This window comes from Calypte anna, chromosome 10 (genome assembly GCF_003957555.1).
Source record: "Calypte anna isolate BGI_N300 chromosome 10, bCalAnn1_v1.p, whole genome shotgun sequence".
In the NCBI taxonomy this organism is placed as follows: Eukaryota; Metazoa; Chordata; class Aves; order Apodiformes; family Trochilidae; genus Calypte; species Calypte anna.
Genome location: NC_044256.1, coordinates 512,815 through 529,732, shown reverse-complemented (window position 1 = coordinate 529,732; position 16,918 = coordinate 512,815). Strand labels below are relative to the sequence as shown.

Genomic DNA, 16,918 nt, shown 5'->3' with positions numbered 1-16,918 from the left:
AATATGTACTTGCCATGTACTCTTACCTTGATAGCCAGAAAGAGGAACAGGGAACTGGTAAAAGCATTTGTGCTGTTTGCAAACCTGTAATGCCAGAACTGCTGCTCAGTGGAGCACTCAGGAGCTGGGGAAGTGATTGTGCCTCATGTTTACCATTGCTCCGTGCTGGTTTTCTGCTGTTGTTACCATGGAAAGATGGGCTTATTCCTTGCTTTGTCAGAACAATTTAACTTTCTCTTATCTTCAGCTTCCTTTTTGCTTTGATGGACCAGTGGGGCTGGTAAAATAACCTTCCTCATGAGCAAGAATTTCCTTACTCCCTCATTCAGAGGCCTTGGCACAGATCCGCTTGAGCAGCACTTAACACAGCTCAAAGGATTCTGCTTTGAGGACCAAACTTGTGGAATAGCCCTCAAATGTGACTTTTCTTCTAATGAGAAGGGTGTGAAACACTTCACATGGGGCATTACCCTCTCTACAGAATATGTATATATATATACACCTATAATATAAATGCTACAACAAGAATAGCTTCTACCTTAAAATCAGCATTGCCATCAGTGTTCTCCTTTTGAGAGGTTTCTGTTGTTGCTTCTTGGAAGGTTTTCTCTGTGGTTTTTCTAAGACAGAGGAAGAAAGGATAGCTTGGAGCTGGAAATGCTGCATCCTGAAAATAACTAATACCTTGCCAAATAGGATCACTTGGAACAGGATTATTTATGCCTGTTGGTCAATGCAGGTCAGGTCTCAAATTCAGTCTCCTGCTCTAAGCAGGGTTCACTTTAATTTGTGTCACATTTCCCAGGAGCTTTTTGACCCCTTGCTGTCTGCAGGGTGGAAATTCTTCCACCACCTCCCTAGGCCTTTTTCACTGCTAAACCACTGAAATTTTCATCTAGTCAGAATTTCCCTTGCTGGAATTTGTGACTGTTGCTTTCTGTCCCTTCATTGTGCACCTTGGAGAAGTCTGGCCTGCTTACACCAGGAGTCTAATTTTCATTGTTCTATCACTTCTCATGAGATTAACTGTGCTTTTGGTAGGATGTGTTTGTGTAGATATTAAATGTGTGAGTTGCTTCATGCTCTGGAAAAATTTGCAAATCTAAGCTTCATAATATCCATCATACTTGCCATCATGTTATTCTCTCTTTGCCCTGTTCAGCTGACATTTCTACATGCAGTGTTTGTTTAGAAATCAATGTTGCTAGATCCTTGATTTTATAAATAGAAGGATTTGAGGATCTTTGGAGCAAGCAGAGGAGTTTTGTTCTCTGAATTGAGTTTAGCTGGTATTTGTTCCTCTGAAGGTCTCTCTCACATCATCCAAAGGATCATCCTAATGCATATTCCCACAGAGCCAAGGACTGCTCCTGAATTAGGGATAACTCATTTTGAGGATGATAATGAGGTTATCTTGCCAACAAGAAGGATCAGTCTCTCAAAGAATCCTGAGTGGGTACTGCATGGAGGCAAAGTGCTTTTTACCAGCCTTAAAATTGAAATTGGGAGTATTCTGCATGTGCTGCTTACAAAGTGAGACCAGATGTAACAGGTTAGAGCCCTTCTGTTCAAGGTGCCTCTTCACCTCAAACCACAGTGAAAACGCTGAATTTTCACCATCTCTCTTTTTATTCTTCCTGTAAGTCAAAGCTAAGGTTTCAGTTTTGAGTTTGATATTTTGGGATTTTTGCTTGTTTGTTTGCTTGTTTTTGTTTGTTTGTGCTTGGTTTGGTTTTTTCCAGTCTGGCTGTTTTGAGTTGACCATAAACTGAATTGTACTCCTGAAGTTTTCACAGGTAGAAACTGTGCAGTTTTAAGTGAATGGAGTTTCATTCCTCAAAAGACCATTCTAGAAGAAGCAGAGGATTAGCTGAATCTGCTCTTCCTTCCTGAAATAACTGCTAGGTAAGGGACTCTGTCAGTACAAAACCCTGGAAATCCTGAAGCTACTCTTTGGAATATTGGGGTAGGCATCACTGAATCTAAGTGATAAATTGCCAGTTTGGGCAACCTGAACACTGAATTAGACTATCAAAAGGCTCAAGTCTTTCTAAAATTTTGGAAGCACTATTGGGCTTCTAATCCTAAAGTGAAATAAGTCTAATGTTAAACATAAGAGAAATCAAAGGAACTCTACATTAATTTACTCTAGGAATTACAGAAACATTCAACAGAATACAAGATTATTAAGGGACTGAGCTTAGCACTTCTCCAAACCCACATTTCCGTTGCATTAACAATGATATTGTTTCCTTTTCAAGTATTCCTTTTCTGTGCTCATAAAACTACACTGAGCTGCTAAATGACAAAAGTTCTATTTCTGTCTTAAAGTGAACTAAGGTCTAATAATACCTAGCATGATTTTCTTTCAAAAATATTCAAACGAGCAGTAAATGGGTGTTCAGCACAGACTCTGAGGTCTGGACTGTATAAATGCTGTGCTGTTTGGTATTTTACTAATCTATGTTTATCTCTTCTTATTCTTGGTTTGTGCAAATTACTGCAGTCCAGCAAAGGACTCAATCATGTCATGCCATTAACCTTTGAGACTGTTTCAGATAATCACTTAATGGGATAGTACTTTATAAATGACACTTGTGTAGCTATCAAGCAAAGTTAACTTTCAGGTGATATTCCTACAAATATTATGTAATACCTTGATGCTTTAGCTTTCCATTTATCCCAAATAATAGTAAAAAAAAAGCACATCTGCTTTTGCAGGCTTGTCTGGAAAATGCTAAATGCACACTTTGCTTTTTTTGAATCTTCTTTAACATCTAGGTGTGATGATGTGGCTTTGGTTTATAAAAGCCAGGAATGTTGCTGTTGTACATTATGTACTTCGCTAAGATTGCAAGGAGTTGTTACGGGTGACCCACTGTAAGTACTAAAAGACAAAACACAGAAAGACAGAATATTTTAATTTTGATCCAACAAATGAAGACAGTCTTAACACTGCAAAATACCTTTCTATTGCTAATGCTGTGGAATTGCACATTAGAACCAATTACTGTTTATAGAAGTAAATATATCAGGTTTTATAATACCATAAAACCCAGTATACAAAAATTTAAAATTATGTAAAAACCTCTTAAAAAAATTGAGGTATTAATCAAGGTCTTTCTCCAAAGGTATTAAATAAAATACAGCTAATATTGACTCTCAGCCCCACCCCCATTTCCCCATTCCTTGCCCTATTTAAACTGATTAGAAAAAATAGTCTCTCAGTTACTGTTTTACATTCTTTCAGAATCAGTGAGATTCTCCATTTTTTTCAAGTGCAGTAAAACAACCCTTCCCAATACACTACTCCTCCTGAAGCAATTTATTTCCCAATGCTATATAATTTTGGAAGTAAGTATTTAAGATAAATTTTGAATGCTGGAAAAGGCCCAAGGAAGTTTGCAGGAGGGCAATGAAACTGTAAATGCAATTTTTTCTGCAAACATTGGGATACTGTAATTACAGCATAAATCTTGCAACATAGCTGATGGGTGCTTTTAACAGAAGGTGCAAGTGAAAGAATGGGAAGAGAAACAGATTACAAAAATAAGTAGTCTCAAGTTCTTCATGGTGGAAACGTTCATCCTCGAGCTGACTACCATAATCCCTTGCTTCACTGTTAAGGAAGAAATCCCTGTTCTTAAGAAGCTTTTTATCATTATTCAAATCCATTTCTTTAATAAGGTGAAGAGCCATTAAAATGAATGGAACACCATGTATACAGCAAGTAGATATGGACATTTATAAATAATGCCTTTGGCTCTGTCAAAGTCCTGCAACAACACCATGATTTGTAACAAACCAGACATCTTCTCACATTCAGAACAGAGCCTTTCTTCCCTTGTTTTGTTTCCTTTTGTCTCTTTTATTTGGTGGCAAAACCATAATATCAGATCTCTACCCTGGCTGTCAGTTCTAATACAACAACTCGATGTCAAACCCATAGGTTTATTTTCAGGGTGGATGACAGTATTAAACCAGCAAAGATTAATCATCTTCCTGGAAGCACCTGTAGTCCTTGAAATCCAGGTGCAAGTGCAGTCCATGTCTTTAGCTCATCATCTGCAGGAATTGCAAGCTCAGCATGTCAGGGAGAGACTCTGTGTCTTCAGACCCTGTCCCTTCTGGACACTCAGCCACCAAGTGACAGCAACAATAGCAAGTCCTTGATGTGTGGGACCTCATTACTTACATCACCAAAAAAGAGACTGAAGACAATAACTTGGAATAAACATCACAGGTTTTACAAACACTCTGCATGGCAGAAGCTAGAAGACTATTAAGAGAAATGTACTGATAAATGGAATGTATAGTCATTTTTCAGTGTTTATCTTATTTGGCCACTGGGTTTTCAAGTGATTTTGAAATGCCAGAATGAAACTACATTATTCACCTTTTAAGCAGCAGTTTATGGCTTAAGTCAATGCTACTTTCTCCTTAGGATAGGTGATTTTGGGAAGCCCTTCTATTAAATGAAGGAAAAAACCTGCACATCAGAGAAACAAATAAAAAACCCTCTGAATTATTGCATAACTGAGCTACAGCATGCTGTAAGCTAAATTTGAAGGAATAGCAAAGAACTACTAGAAAACCCCAAAACATTCTAACCAAGCAAAAAACACAGGTTGACAAGACACAGCACAGCATAGAGTTCATGACATTTAGACCTGCATTTTGAATTTGAACTAGAAACCAGCCAGCCTCAAGAGTTCTATGTTAAAAAAAGCTTGGGCAAAGAGTTACAGATTCACCTTTAGAAAATACTACCAGAGCAATTGAACATCTTGGCTTCCTACAAGGCTAGAGATGTGATGAGCACCCAGTGCTAGCTGCTGGCTCTGTTGCTTTTTCTGCCACCAACGGAGCTGAAAAAGGAAGAGGACCTCAGTGATTAGATGGTACAGGACAACAGATGGACTGTGCTGTTTGACACAAAGCATCTCCTGTCTTTACCAAGAATTACGGAGATGTGGGATGTTGAAGTCTGCTTACTAAAATTGGATGTTTGGGAACACTCAGGGCTTCTACCAGCTGTTAAGAAAAAAATGAGGACAGCAAAAGTGAGAATCAACTTAAACCTTCTTTGCCCTGATTAAACAATTTATTTATCAGCATCAAAGTTTGCATTTCAGCATCTTGAATCATAGAATACTTCCATTTTCTTTTACTTATGAAAAGGCAACTTGTTACACTTGTTATCACATGATGGTGATGTATCCAGTTGGAATAATCACAATCAATTTTTGTTTTCAAAATAATTCTGTCAGTATGTAACAGCTTCTCTCAATACTGTACCTCATTAGTTTCACCTATAGTAACTAAAAAATAAGTGATTAAAATACTGTACCCTTTGGTCAAACCAGTTAAGCTATGCAAGCATGCAGACAACACTTTGTTAATTTAAACATTGATACAATTAATAGGAGCTTGAAATTTGCCTAAGGCTATGGAAGAACCTGGATTCTTTGTCAAACTGAAAAAAAAGGCTAAAAATATATGCAAGTAACTACTAAGCATTCTTTTTCAACTACTGAGACATGATAAATCTCAATGCCTCTATCGTTTTGTTGTGATACCGTCGAAATTCCACTGCATTAATTATAATCCATCAAAATACATCCCTCCTCTTGTCCAATACCCTCGTTATAAGGTACTCTCCAGGATAACAGCTCCTGGGGGTTGGGTATTCCATCATCATCCTTGACACAGTCATTCACAAACTGATCCTTCTCAACACATACCCATTCTGGACCTTCCCTTGCAGCTAGTAGGTCACATTGGTGAAGTTTAAAGTCACTTTTTGTCTTAAAGCATGTAGTTTCATCTTTTCTCTTAAGCAAGTTCACTTAACCACATCAAACGTAACATGAAAGTGCTTTCACTCCACCAAGGCAGGCTTTACAGACCAGTCCCAACAAATTAAATCAATGCATCTGTCTACAAATAAAAAAGTACTTGTGTTGATTGAAAGAGAATCCAACACTAAGGTAATAGTAACTTTGTAAACAGTTGAACTAAGCAGACATTAAAGTCAAGGTTTACCATCAACTGAACTGTTTATTTTAGTATCCCCACCATTAACCAAATAGATAGTGAAGAAGGCCTGCTTGATGTTGAATGGGCTGCTAAGTAGATGGTTTCATGCTTACACATCTGGAGGAAAAAGTTGAAGTGGGTGACACAGATATATTTGCAGTATTTGCCTTGACTGAGGTTAAGATTACTCTCTCCCATTAACTGTGATGCTGATACCTTGTTGAGAGTATTAGATGGCATCCACGTGATCAATACTTTAGGACTCAGATATCTCAGCACTTAAGGGAAAGTAGGGAAAAGCTTTAAATCAACATCTCAAAAAGTACAATGAGAAGTGGTGTTTGTCAGTATGTGGGATTACGAAACTTTTAAGGCCATACAAAGTTTTTAATAACATTCTGCTAACTGCTACCCTGCTGTAACATCAAGGAGAGGTTCATCCTTGACAACTAGCTTAGAAGGCAAAGCTCTTGAGTAGAGCAGGGAAAACTGCATTTAACTTCAGCTGCATACCTAAGGATGAGGAATGTGCTTCCATCTTAAGGAAAAAAAGAAGAAACTTGCAAGGGAATGGTGAAATGGGGTATACAAAAACTACTGTCAAACACATACAGGGCAGGCTGAAATAATGACCTACTACACAATACCAGGAAATTGAATTAGACTAAAATCCAGGATAATGTTACTCAAAAACTGTAAGCAGAGTTGTAAAAAGATGAAACTAAAGGTACATGTGATTCATGCCGGTCCAAGAGCTTTTGTTCAGTTCTTTCTTTCGTTCCTACCCTTTTTCCTTACTTATGTCTCTTCAGTAATCAAGGAATTTTTCCAGGCCACCAAATCCATCACCTTCTTTATATCATGTTTGTCTAAAGCCTCCTGTATCACAAATTCCTTTTGTATACATACAAAAAGAAAAATAATAATTTGTGGAAAACCATCGTCTTGTAATCAAGAGAAACAGCTCTCATTTTAGAGCAGTAAGGTATGCTTTTGAGTAGACACTCTCATTTCAAATCCTCTTTTCTTTTATGTGGATTAGTGTTCTGAAGGGTTTAGGATGTCAGCTTTAATGAAAACAAAGGTGCTCATGGCGTCTGAAAATAATTGAAAACTGCAAACGTATCTGAGAAACAGGAATTAGTACAAAGCTATATTAGGACAGTTAACCCTTTAAAACAAAATCCTTTTAAAGGTGCTATTGTCACCCAGGCCAAGTGGACCAATATGGAAAAAGGTCTTATGTACCTGAGAGAGCTGGCTGTTGAAGAGGTGATTTATGGTATCTGGTAATTAGATATTGCTCCTTATGAGATGCCCTTCCTCCCACCCTTACTGAAGAAGTTTGTGCAGGGTGCACTGTCATCTCGTTCCTGCATGCTTTCAGGAATGGTCTGGGGAGAGCCTGATGCTGACACAGCAGAAATACCTGAAGTAGCTGGCAAGGTCTGCCAATACCAGGACAGCCTCTTCCTTGGCTTTGACCTTGTTGCAGGTGTGGAGAAAACGCCTGAGGAGATAGTGGATAGACTGGACAGGATGACAGAGAAGTCAGGCTCTGTTCCTGCCTGCACCCTGTTTTTTCCACCATTAAGAGAAGGTGTCCTCCTGTCAGACCCCTGCAAGTAAACTGGGCCATGCCATGAGCTGGCATGTGGTGGTGGTGCTAACTTTGCAGGTAGGCAAGGCACAGCTGAGCCAGAGCTGCTTTCCTTGTCTCCTCAGAGCAGCGGGACGTGCAGCCTCCTGGCCTCTGGCATAGCTTCCAATAGGTCAAAGAGGTCCCCAAATAAAATGTGGCCTTTGGAAAGCACAGCATGTGGTGAAATCTGTTCTATGGCACCCAGGCTCTGATCCTGGGACAGATGGGTGATTCCGGGCTCAACGCATCACCAAATCACAGGAATTGTCCAGGCTCCATTTTCTCGCCTCTCTGGTGATTGTAAATGCTGAACACTGTGTCACAATCAGGCTGTTCAGTGGCAGCTTCCCTCTGGAAGACGGAAGGACAGGAATATGAGAAACAGGAATTTGTACAGAGCTACATCATCTCATTTTGCTCTTCTTTTTCATGTGATGTGTTGAATAATTTCCCTTTCTGCAACTTTATGAAGCTTTTAGGAAAACTAGATCCTCTTTTGGTCCTGTGTTTCCCAGTAAGGTGAGCGTACCAGTACTTGTAGTAGTGTCTTTTCTTGTTTGTCCATACTCAACAGTTATGTCAAGACAAACAGAAGCTGTTTTTGCATGGAGCTCCTCCTGGCAGTTGGTATTTGATTTGGTCTGTAAAAGCAATACAAATTAACTGCTAAAAAGCATAGTTTCTGTTGTACTGGGACTAAGCACATGCATTAAAAAGATGTTCCATCTGTATACACAGGCTGATAAAGACACTCTCCCCAGTCTTCCCATCATATATTCCACTTCTTCAGGATGTCCAAAAGCAGTGAATTCATCCACATTTATATCCAGGATATCATCACTGTTGGCTTTTTTGAAACACCTTTTCTCCTTTAAATGAAGCTTGGAAAAGAGATTTAGTTAGAGCACTTAATGAAAAGGAAAACCAACATTATAGTAGCCAGCTGTAACCTCATTAGGATATTAATTGACATTACCTTCCTAAATTATACTGCTGTATTTTTACAAAAAAGAGCTTATCCAGAGCGACAAGAGCAGCACTTTTAACTGAGGTGAGTTCATTGTAAGAATTCCATAGAAATTTGTTTTCTTTTTCAATTCAGTGACACACAACAGAACATTTTCTTCAAAAACACAAAAGGCGGATAATAAAAAGACAAGACAAGAATTCTTGTCTTTGCACACACTTCCTCTTCTAAAAATCACCAATTCCCAAACTACCCTAGTGGAGTACAAAGATTATAATTAATGGTAGATGTTTCAAATTCCAAAATTTACCTTTTAAGGACATTTAATCTGCTAGATCTAGATCTCATTTATAGCAAGGGCTGTTTGTAGTTCAAAGGACATCTTCAAATACCATAGATGTAAAATGTCCTTTCTGAAGCCATTTTAAGTTCTGAAAGATTAGAGAAGTTCCTTTCACACATGACTGTTGCCCATTACATCTGAGCATATTTCAAAGCAAAGTAAGTCGCTTCTCTAACCTGTTTTGAGAAATACCAGCATGTCTTTTAAAAATGAATACCCACAATAAGCAGGCAAGTTCTTATTTCTGAATTCTCCAAGTTCCTGTATTCCAAATGCGCAAAAAATTTTGGATTTATTTCTTATTTTGTTTCATTTTCGTTCTGTTGGTAACTGGCACTGGTAACTGACCTTTACTCCAACTGCATGTGATGCGAACTATAAGGATGTAGGAAACCAGTTACTAAAGATGTTGTGCTCTCTGGATCTGACTGGATCTGGATCATGGAGTGGCCAGCAAACCCAAGATCACAAATAATTTTAAAATAACCACTTGAAGCTCTATTTCTCAGTTTATATAGTATTTATTGATAATACTCTCAAAACCAGGTAGCCTGACTTATACGGAGCCTAACAGGTAACATAGGATTTTAATGATTTTGCAAAAATAAACAGATTAACTTTGAAGGAAAAGTTCACCTTCAAAAGCTAAGGCTTTAAAGAAGGAATGGCTACAACTTCAAGTTGTGAGGGGGAAAAAATTCACATTGACCACGTTAATAGCCTTGGTCACCGTGGGTGGGGAGAGACTGTAGCTGCAGTCACACCGTCTTCCTTCCTACCAGGAGTCCAGCCAGGTGCAAGAGCTCTCCCTCAGCCTCTTTGGGGAGACGATGAAGGCTGTGGCGAGGAGGGACAGGGGAGAGATGAAGAAGACGCTACATAGGGTCGTGTTCTCTCTCTTCCTGCAAATGTATACTGAGAGCAGGAGTATGGCCGAGGTAGAGATTTGAAATCTGAGCACCTGCTTTGCCCTTCCTTCCCTCTGCCCCAGCCCTGGCAGCAGCTCATCAGCTCATGCCCGTTTCTCTTGTGCTGGCTGTGAGAGTGCCATAGCTGAGGTGCTGGCTGCCCCGTGTCCCTGCCTCGGGCATTGAAGCCCGGGCATTCAGGCTCTGTCCCCAGCTGCCTCTTCCCATAAGTAGCTGGGGGCAGCTGGCAGCCTTGCCAAGAGGAGGGGGAGGACAGGTCTCCTTCTCTGAGCTGTGGTGCCAGCTCCCACCTGCTGCTGTTTTACAGGCCTCTGGCAAAGCCCTCCTCGTCAGTGCCAAGTTTCTGGGCTGGAGGAAGCTAAAGAGGGTGATCAAGAAGGGGAAGAGCTGGCTGATCGGAGAGACTTTGGTGAGGACAACCCCCAGGTGCCAGGGCCTGGGCTGGACAAGGGATGCTCCATGTGCCCAGGGTGTGGATGTGTAGCTGTTCCTGGCTGGCCCTGATCCAGAGCAGAATGCAGAGCTTGGAGCTCAGTCCCCCTTCCTTCCCCTTTCCCTAAGGCACAGCCAGGGCTGCTTCTGCAGGCCCCTCTTCCCCCAGCCCCTGGGTGCTTCAGGAGCCCCCGGCCCACCTGGGCCCTGGCAGCAGCACGGAGGGGTCACAGTACCCCCAGCCAGACCCCCTCTGACTGTGGCTCTGGGTGCACCTCAGCCCCCCCGGGGCTCCTGGCTGGCAGAAAGGAATGGCCTGGGGGGGAAGGGGTGGGCTGGGCAGAGGGACTGCTCTGGCACACGGGGAATGGTCTGTGCCACCCCCATGACATGACTTTGGGCACTCTCCAGCTGGAGCAGGACAGGAGCAGGGTGGAAGACTACATGTGTTTGTGCCTGCCCTACCTGTCGGACTCTCGGGCCAGCGTGAGAGCGGAGGCCATGAGGTTCATGGGTGAGCCACAGCCCCTGGGGACCCTCTTCTGGCAGCCCTGGCAGGCAGGAGCAGCCCTGTGGCTGTCTCGGGCAGGGCCCTGGCCTCCTGCTGCCCCCTCTGCTCTGCCCAGGCCTTGGTGGCCTTGGTGGCCGCCTGGCTCAGTGTCAGCAGCGCCCTCGGGGACTTGCCCGGGGCCATCCGTGCGGAGTGCTGGGCAGGAGGGCGTGCGGCCGAGCTGGCCGGGCCGGGGGCTGTGCTGCCGCAGTGCTGGGGAGGGGGAGGTCTGACGGGAGCTCTGTGCACAGGGACTGCTGTGCAGCGCCTGGGGAGGAGTCCACCTGAAGAGACGCTGGAGGTTCTGTGCAATGGTGAGTAGGGTCAGAGGTGCTGGGTGCTGCCATTCCTGGCTCCGCTGCAGGGAAAGGAGGGAGAAGCTGTGACTGTCCCACCCCTGGAAGTGTTCATGGCCAGGCTGGCTGTGGCTTGGAGCTCCCTGGCCTAGTGGGAGGTGTCCTTGCCCGTAGTGGGGGGTTGGCTTGGGACTAGGCGATCCTTAAGAAGGTCCCTTCCAGCCCAGCCCAGTCTGGGAGCCTGGGATTCCTGAACAGCAGCTTCCAGCTGCTCCCTTGGTCCCAGCTGCTCCTCCTAGTTAGGGAAAGAGAGGGATGGGGCTTGCATAGAAGGGTCTGTGCAGACAGCAGCCTTTCACCACTGCTCGCTTTCTTTCTGTTGCAGCTGTCAAGCACTTTGATAAGGACCCTGATGCCTCAGCCAGGTCCCAAGCAAGTCAGACCCTGCACATCCTGCAGACAGTGACGGAGCTGCAGAGCCAAAGATGGTCCTTCCGGAGGCTCTGCTTCTGGTGCTGATGAGATGGGGCAAGGACAATTTTGCTGCCACCATCTTCCTGGCGGTACTTGCACCACTGCCCTGTCATGGCTGCTGTTCCCCAGACCCTCATGTGCACCACCAGGCTATGCCCGACTGTTTAAGTCCAAATGAGTGGCCCTGGAACTCTCCTGTGCCCTGACTCTCCCAGTTAAACCTTCCTAATGTCATCCCAGCAGGAGGAAGTGGCCGTGCTGGGGTGAAGGTCCTGGTGGGATGATGATCCCCGAGCGTGCAGAGCACACAGCATTTGTCCTGGCCCCTCCTGCTACCTGTACATCAGCTTACCCCTGTGAGTGCCCTGGCCCCAGCTTGTTGGACAGCCAGGTTACCCCTCTTTCAGGAGGTGGTGCAATGAGGCACAGGGCAGAAGGGAGTCAGGGTTTATCTCAGCAGAGCTCTTATAAACCCCAGCACTGCTTTGTCTTCAGGGCTTCGTTTGGCAGCTGCAGGAAGAAGGCAGAGTGTAAAATGGAGGGCGTTTCACCCAGAGTAATGAGCCTCGTCACCAAGCACACCTCCACGGGGACAGCCCTGGTCACACCTCAGGATGAACACTTGCTCCTCACAGCAGTCCTGCTCAGTGTCCTGGGCATCATGAGCTGGTGCTGAGTTCTTACAGCCCACCTACAGGTGAGGAATTGCATCAGCAGCCGGAGACTCCCAGCTGATTCCAACTCTCCCAAGAGAGTGAGAAGCAGCTGCTGCATTCCTCTTCTGTCACTTCCAGGAGGTCACCAGGGTGTCTGCAGAGTTTGTGGCCTCTCCCCCAGAGACCTGGAGCGGCTCGAGTCATGCGGCTGAGCGCACGCCCAAAGCAGATCCCCTCTTGGAGCCTGTTTGGATTCATCGGGAGCTGCCCCCCAGAGGCTACAGGAGGTTCCAGCCTTGCCGGGCAGGGTCCGTGTCACCGTGTGGGCCCAGGCGGCTTGGGACAGCTGGGCAGGGCAGAGCTGAGCCAGAGCTGCTTTCCTTGTCTCCTCAGAGCAGCGGGACGTGCAGCCTCCTGGCCTCTGGCATAGCTTCCAATAGGTCAAAGAGGTCCCCAAATAAAATGTGGCCTTTGGAAAGCACAGCATGTGGTGAAATCTGTTCTATGGCACCCAGGCTCTGATCCTGGGACAGATGGGCGATTCCGGGCTCAATGCATCACCAAATCACAGGAATTGTCCAGGCTCCATTTTCTCGCCTCTCTGGTGATTGTAAATGCTGAACACTGTGTCACAATCAGGCTGTTCAGTGGCAGCTTCCCTCAGAGACATTTGGGAAAAACAAAACTCTCTTGTTTGATGTAGACTAAGTCTGAGCAGTGCTGTGGAGCTCCAGCTTTGGGTGCAGTTCTGGGTTGTGCCCTGCAGAGGAAGAAGAGGCAGTGTTGCTGCCCAGCTCGTCTCTGTGCAGCCCCTGAGCACGCAGGGTCCTGGCTGAGTCCCCTCCGTGTCAGAGCCCCGCAGCAGCCCCGGCCATGAGCAGCCGGGCCGGGCACTCGGGCTGATGCCCTGCAGCTGGGCAGGGGCCGTGTCCTGGAGGTGGGGATGGGAAACTCCTGGGGCGGGGGGCACAAAAGCTGCCGTGAGCACAGCCCCTCCTGGGTTCCTGTTCCTCTTAGCAAACAGCAGCTCCTCCGTGTGGGGCTGGGGGCTCCTTCCTGCAGTAACTTTGCAAGAAGGTCCTTTTGGGCCATCTGAGAGGAAGCCAAAAGCAGGACTCTGATACAACTGGTAATTGAAAGCTCTTTATTCTGATGGCTGTTTGTTGCTTGGGGGTGTTGGGCAAAGGGCATTGGCTTTGTTGGGTGTGACATCAATGCTCTGTTCTGCAGTAGACTGGGCATTGGCTCTGCCTGGTTATCTATGGCAATCTCTACTGAACTGTTAGGGTTTTTCTGTTGATGGGGAACTACACATCCTTCCTTCATACCAAACTGAGTCCATCAGAGTCTGGAGGTTTTGGTTGTCCCTCTTTTATATGTTTGTGTGTCAAGTGTGGTTTCTTCTCAGTAGACATAGAGGCAGCTGTGGGAATGGCAACACAAGTATGGCCACCACTTGAGCTTTAGCAGTGGCTTTTACTGCTGTGCCTTGGCCAGTAGTGGCCCAGGGCACTGTTCTGTCAGAGCCTGCAAGAAGCAGTGCTGCTTCCCTGTCCTGACCCAGAGGGGACAGGGAATGGGGGTTTTGGATCAGTTCCCCACAGGTTGCCCCTGTGGTCAGGCAGTGAAGAAAGGCAGCTGAGCCCTGTGTTACTGAAGGCAAAGCAAAGATGGAAGGTGTGGGGGAGAGCTCTGATGGAGGTGAAAGACCAAATCCTCTCCACAAATTCTTCAGAATCTTCTGCAGAAGGTTGAGCAGCAAGCCCTTGTGAGGTCGCTCTTCCCTCATTACAAAGGGAGGAACCTGAGCCAGAGAGAAACATTCAATCCTTTCTTCTGAAGGACTTGTGAGATGTACGGAAGGACTTTGGCTGGGATGAAGCTGAGACACTTGGCACCTGCTTGCTTTGGTGTTGGGTTGGTGGTGCTGGTGCAATCTACTGAAATAATAGAGAAGGCAGACAGTTGGGAAAGCTGTCCGGAGATGGAGGCATGGATCAAGCAATCGAGAAGAAAGTAAATGCTCTCAGCCTCTGGAGGAAGCTTCTGGTTTAAGATCAGATATCCATGGAACACTATTTGGCAGCTCCCCTCTAAAATCACTATTAGGTCTCTCCAGCCCATGGGTCACAACTTGGCAGCAGCCCCGCACGGAGGAGCTGCTGATGCTCTCTGGGGGGGCCGAGAGCCTGCGAGAGGCTCTGCTTACGGCGGCTTTCGTGCCCCCCGCTCCAGGTGTTTCCCGTCCCCTCCCGGACCCTCAGGACACGGCCCCTGCCCAGCTGCAGGGCATCAGCCCGAGTGCCTGGCCCTCCTGCTCATGGCCGGGCTGCTGCGGGGCTCTGCTTGGCAGGCAGGGCTGGACACGGGGGGCTGAGCAGCAGGGGAGGACGAGGGAGGTTTGAATGCGCTGCAGGGTGGAGGGGGGACGGCCTTTCCAGCCAGGGGGGCTCCAGGTGTCCCCGGGCAGAAAGGAGCTGAGCGGGGAAGCCAGCGCTGGGCTGCGCTTTGCTTTGCAGCCTCGGTCACCAGCAAGTCACCGCTGCCCTCCAGTGTCCCTGTCCCGCAGTGCCAGGGCTCCAGTCCCGGGAGGTATCGCTTCTGCCCGCCTTCAGACGGGCCACTCGAGAGAAACACCGCAGAAATCTCTCCCTTTCTGATCTAGCTTGGTGGCAAAGCAAATGCCCAGCCAGCTCTCTGCACTGACCGCTGTAGCAAGAAACAGCCTTTTGCTTCCAAAGCCAGAGAGTGGGGGGAAGCAGAGGGCAGCGTGTTGGGGTTTGGTTTTTTGTTTTGGTTTTTTTTGTGCTGTATCCACTCTGCCATGTCTGCTTCTCGGATGTGCCCTGTGACACTTCCAGTTTACGATTAACACCTCTGCTCCCCATTTCTCCTCTCTGGCACTTCACACGCACACACCCCACCAGCTCCAGCACGGCTGAGGATCCCCTGATCAGCTGCAGGGTCATGGCATCCCTTCAGGAGAATTTGGGGGTCCACTTGCTACCTGAGACTTCAGTGTGGTTGCTGAATTTAATGAGCAGAAAGAAAAATCTGCCTGCCTATTAAAATAGGGGCGTGAGAGCTGGGGGTCGACCATCGCCTCAACCTTCCGAAAGCGACGGTTGATCTCTGCCCTGGGAAAGACTGGAACTCCAGAGCCGTCAGTGCTTCATGGGGGGTAGCAGAGGGTCAAGTCTCGCCGGGAGCATCCGGGAGCCCCAAGCAGCAGCGACTGCTTTGCTCTCGTCCATGCAGGGAGCAGCGGGCACCGAGCGGGTGAGAAAAGCCGTTCCGGGAGTTGTTTGGGGTGTAGGGGCGGAAGAGCATCAACAGCACCTTTGGTGCCCTGTGTTGCGCTGGGATCTTTTTGCCATGGTCGCCGTGGTGGGGCTGCCCAGAGAGAGGAGCAGTCCCATAAGATGGGGGAGAGCTGCTGTCTGCACCTGAGAGGAGGGAAAGGGAGCTGGCCTCGACGCTGGCCATGTAAGAGCCCGTTGGCGTGATGAGAGCCTCTTGGCCTCGACGCTGCCCTGGGGGGGGGCGGGGGACGAGGAGGGGAGGGAGAACTCTGAGGCTCTCCTCCTGCTCGAGGGTAGGGATGGCTCCCCAGACATTGGCTGCACAGACCCCGCTCTCTCTCCTGCCAAGTTGTGTTCTTCCCTGCCCGTGTCTGTGTCCGTGTGAGTGAGCGAGCAAACAAATGGGCTTCTCACTTACGTCTGTGTTGAAATCAGTGCAGCGTACTTCGGTTCAGCTTTGCAGGGGGAAGAGCGGGGTCTGTGCAGTAGCCAGGGGTTCCCCTGTGAGGCTGCGAGCAGAGGGAGGGTCCGGGGTTGCCCCTTTTTTGGAAGGAGGGAGCGCAGCCGCTTGACGCTGGTGCAGGCGAGGCACCGCGCCTGTAGTCAGGGCCTGGGTCTGTGTCTCCGTGGCTGCCTGTCCTGCTGCCAGCCCTGGAGTCAGAGCGTGTGTCCCGAGCCGTGGAGGCCTGTGTCCCCAGGCAGCCCCAGCTCCCCGTGAGCAGGGCTGTGCAGCCTCTGGCCACTGCTTTACATAGCCAGCTCCATTTGCCCAGGGGGTCTGCCTGCGAGCCCCCCTCCCGCTGTGCCTGGGCAGGTGGCTGGAGCAGTGATTTGGAGGGAAGAGCTGATCTGTGAGGTCTTTGTTTGTGGTTGTGGTGAATTCGGCCTGTGAGGGGCGAGGTGTGGAGAGCTTTCATGCGGGTGGCACTGTGGTGGGCAGGGAGCAGCCCGGTACAGGACGGCTGCCCGGAGACCTGCTGCCCACTACCCCACTCCCCGCCTCCCCATTGCCCCGTGTCCCCGGTCCCTGCTCCTCGGTCGCTGAGTTTCCAGGATGTTTTGCCTTTGTCAAATGGTTTTCCCGTGAACCTCCTACTTCAGACCAAAACCATCCAAGCCCTGACAGGTTGGGGCTATGGTGCAAGGGCACCTGGGACATGAGAGTCCCCAGGGCTGGAGGGACTTTAAAGGTCTTCCAGTTCCAACCCCTACAATGGGTAGGGGCACCTCCCACCAGCCCAGATTGCTCCAAGTGCCACCCAACCTGCCCTTCAACACTTTCAGCATC

General features: G+C 47.3%; 1 protein-coding gene across 1 annotated transcript; it reads right to left on the bottom strand.

The window, feature by feature from the left end:
• Positions 1–2,864: 2,864 nt before the first annotated feature.
• LOC103528743 (reticulocalbin-2-like) lies at positions 2,865–8,568 on the bottom strand (the record flags this gene model as incomplete). The annotated part of the gene is given in 6 exon segments (XM_030457253.1): positions 2,865–2,887; positions 3,546–3,697; positions 5,626–5,767; positions 6,838–6,895; positions 6,898–6,933; positions 8,434–8,568. Coding segments are annotated over 6 exon segments (546 nt in total), but the record flags the coding sequence as incomplete, so codon positions are not given.
• Positions 8,569–16,918: the final 8,350 nt, after the last annotated feature.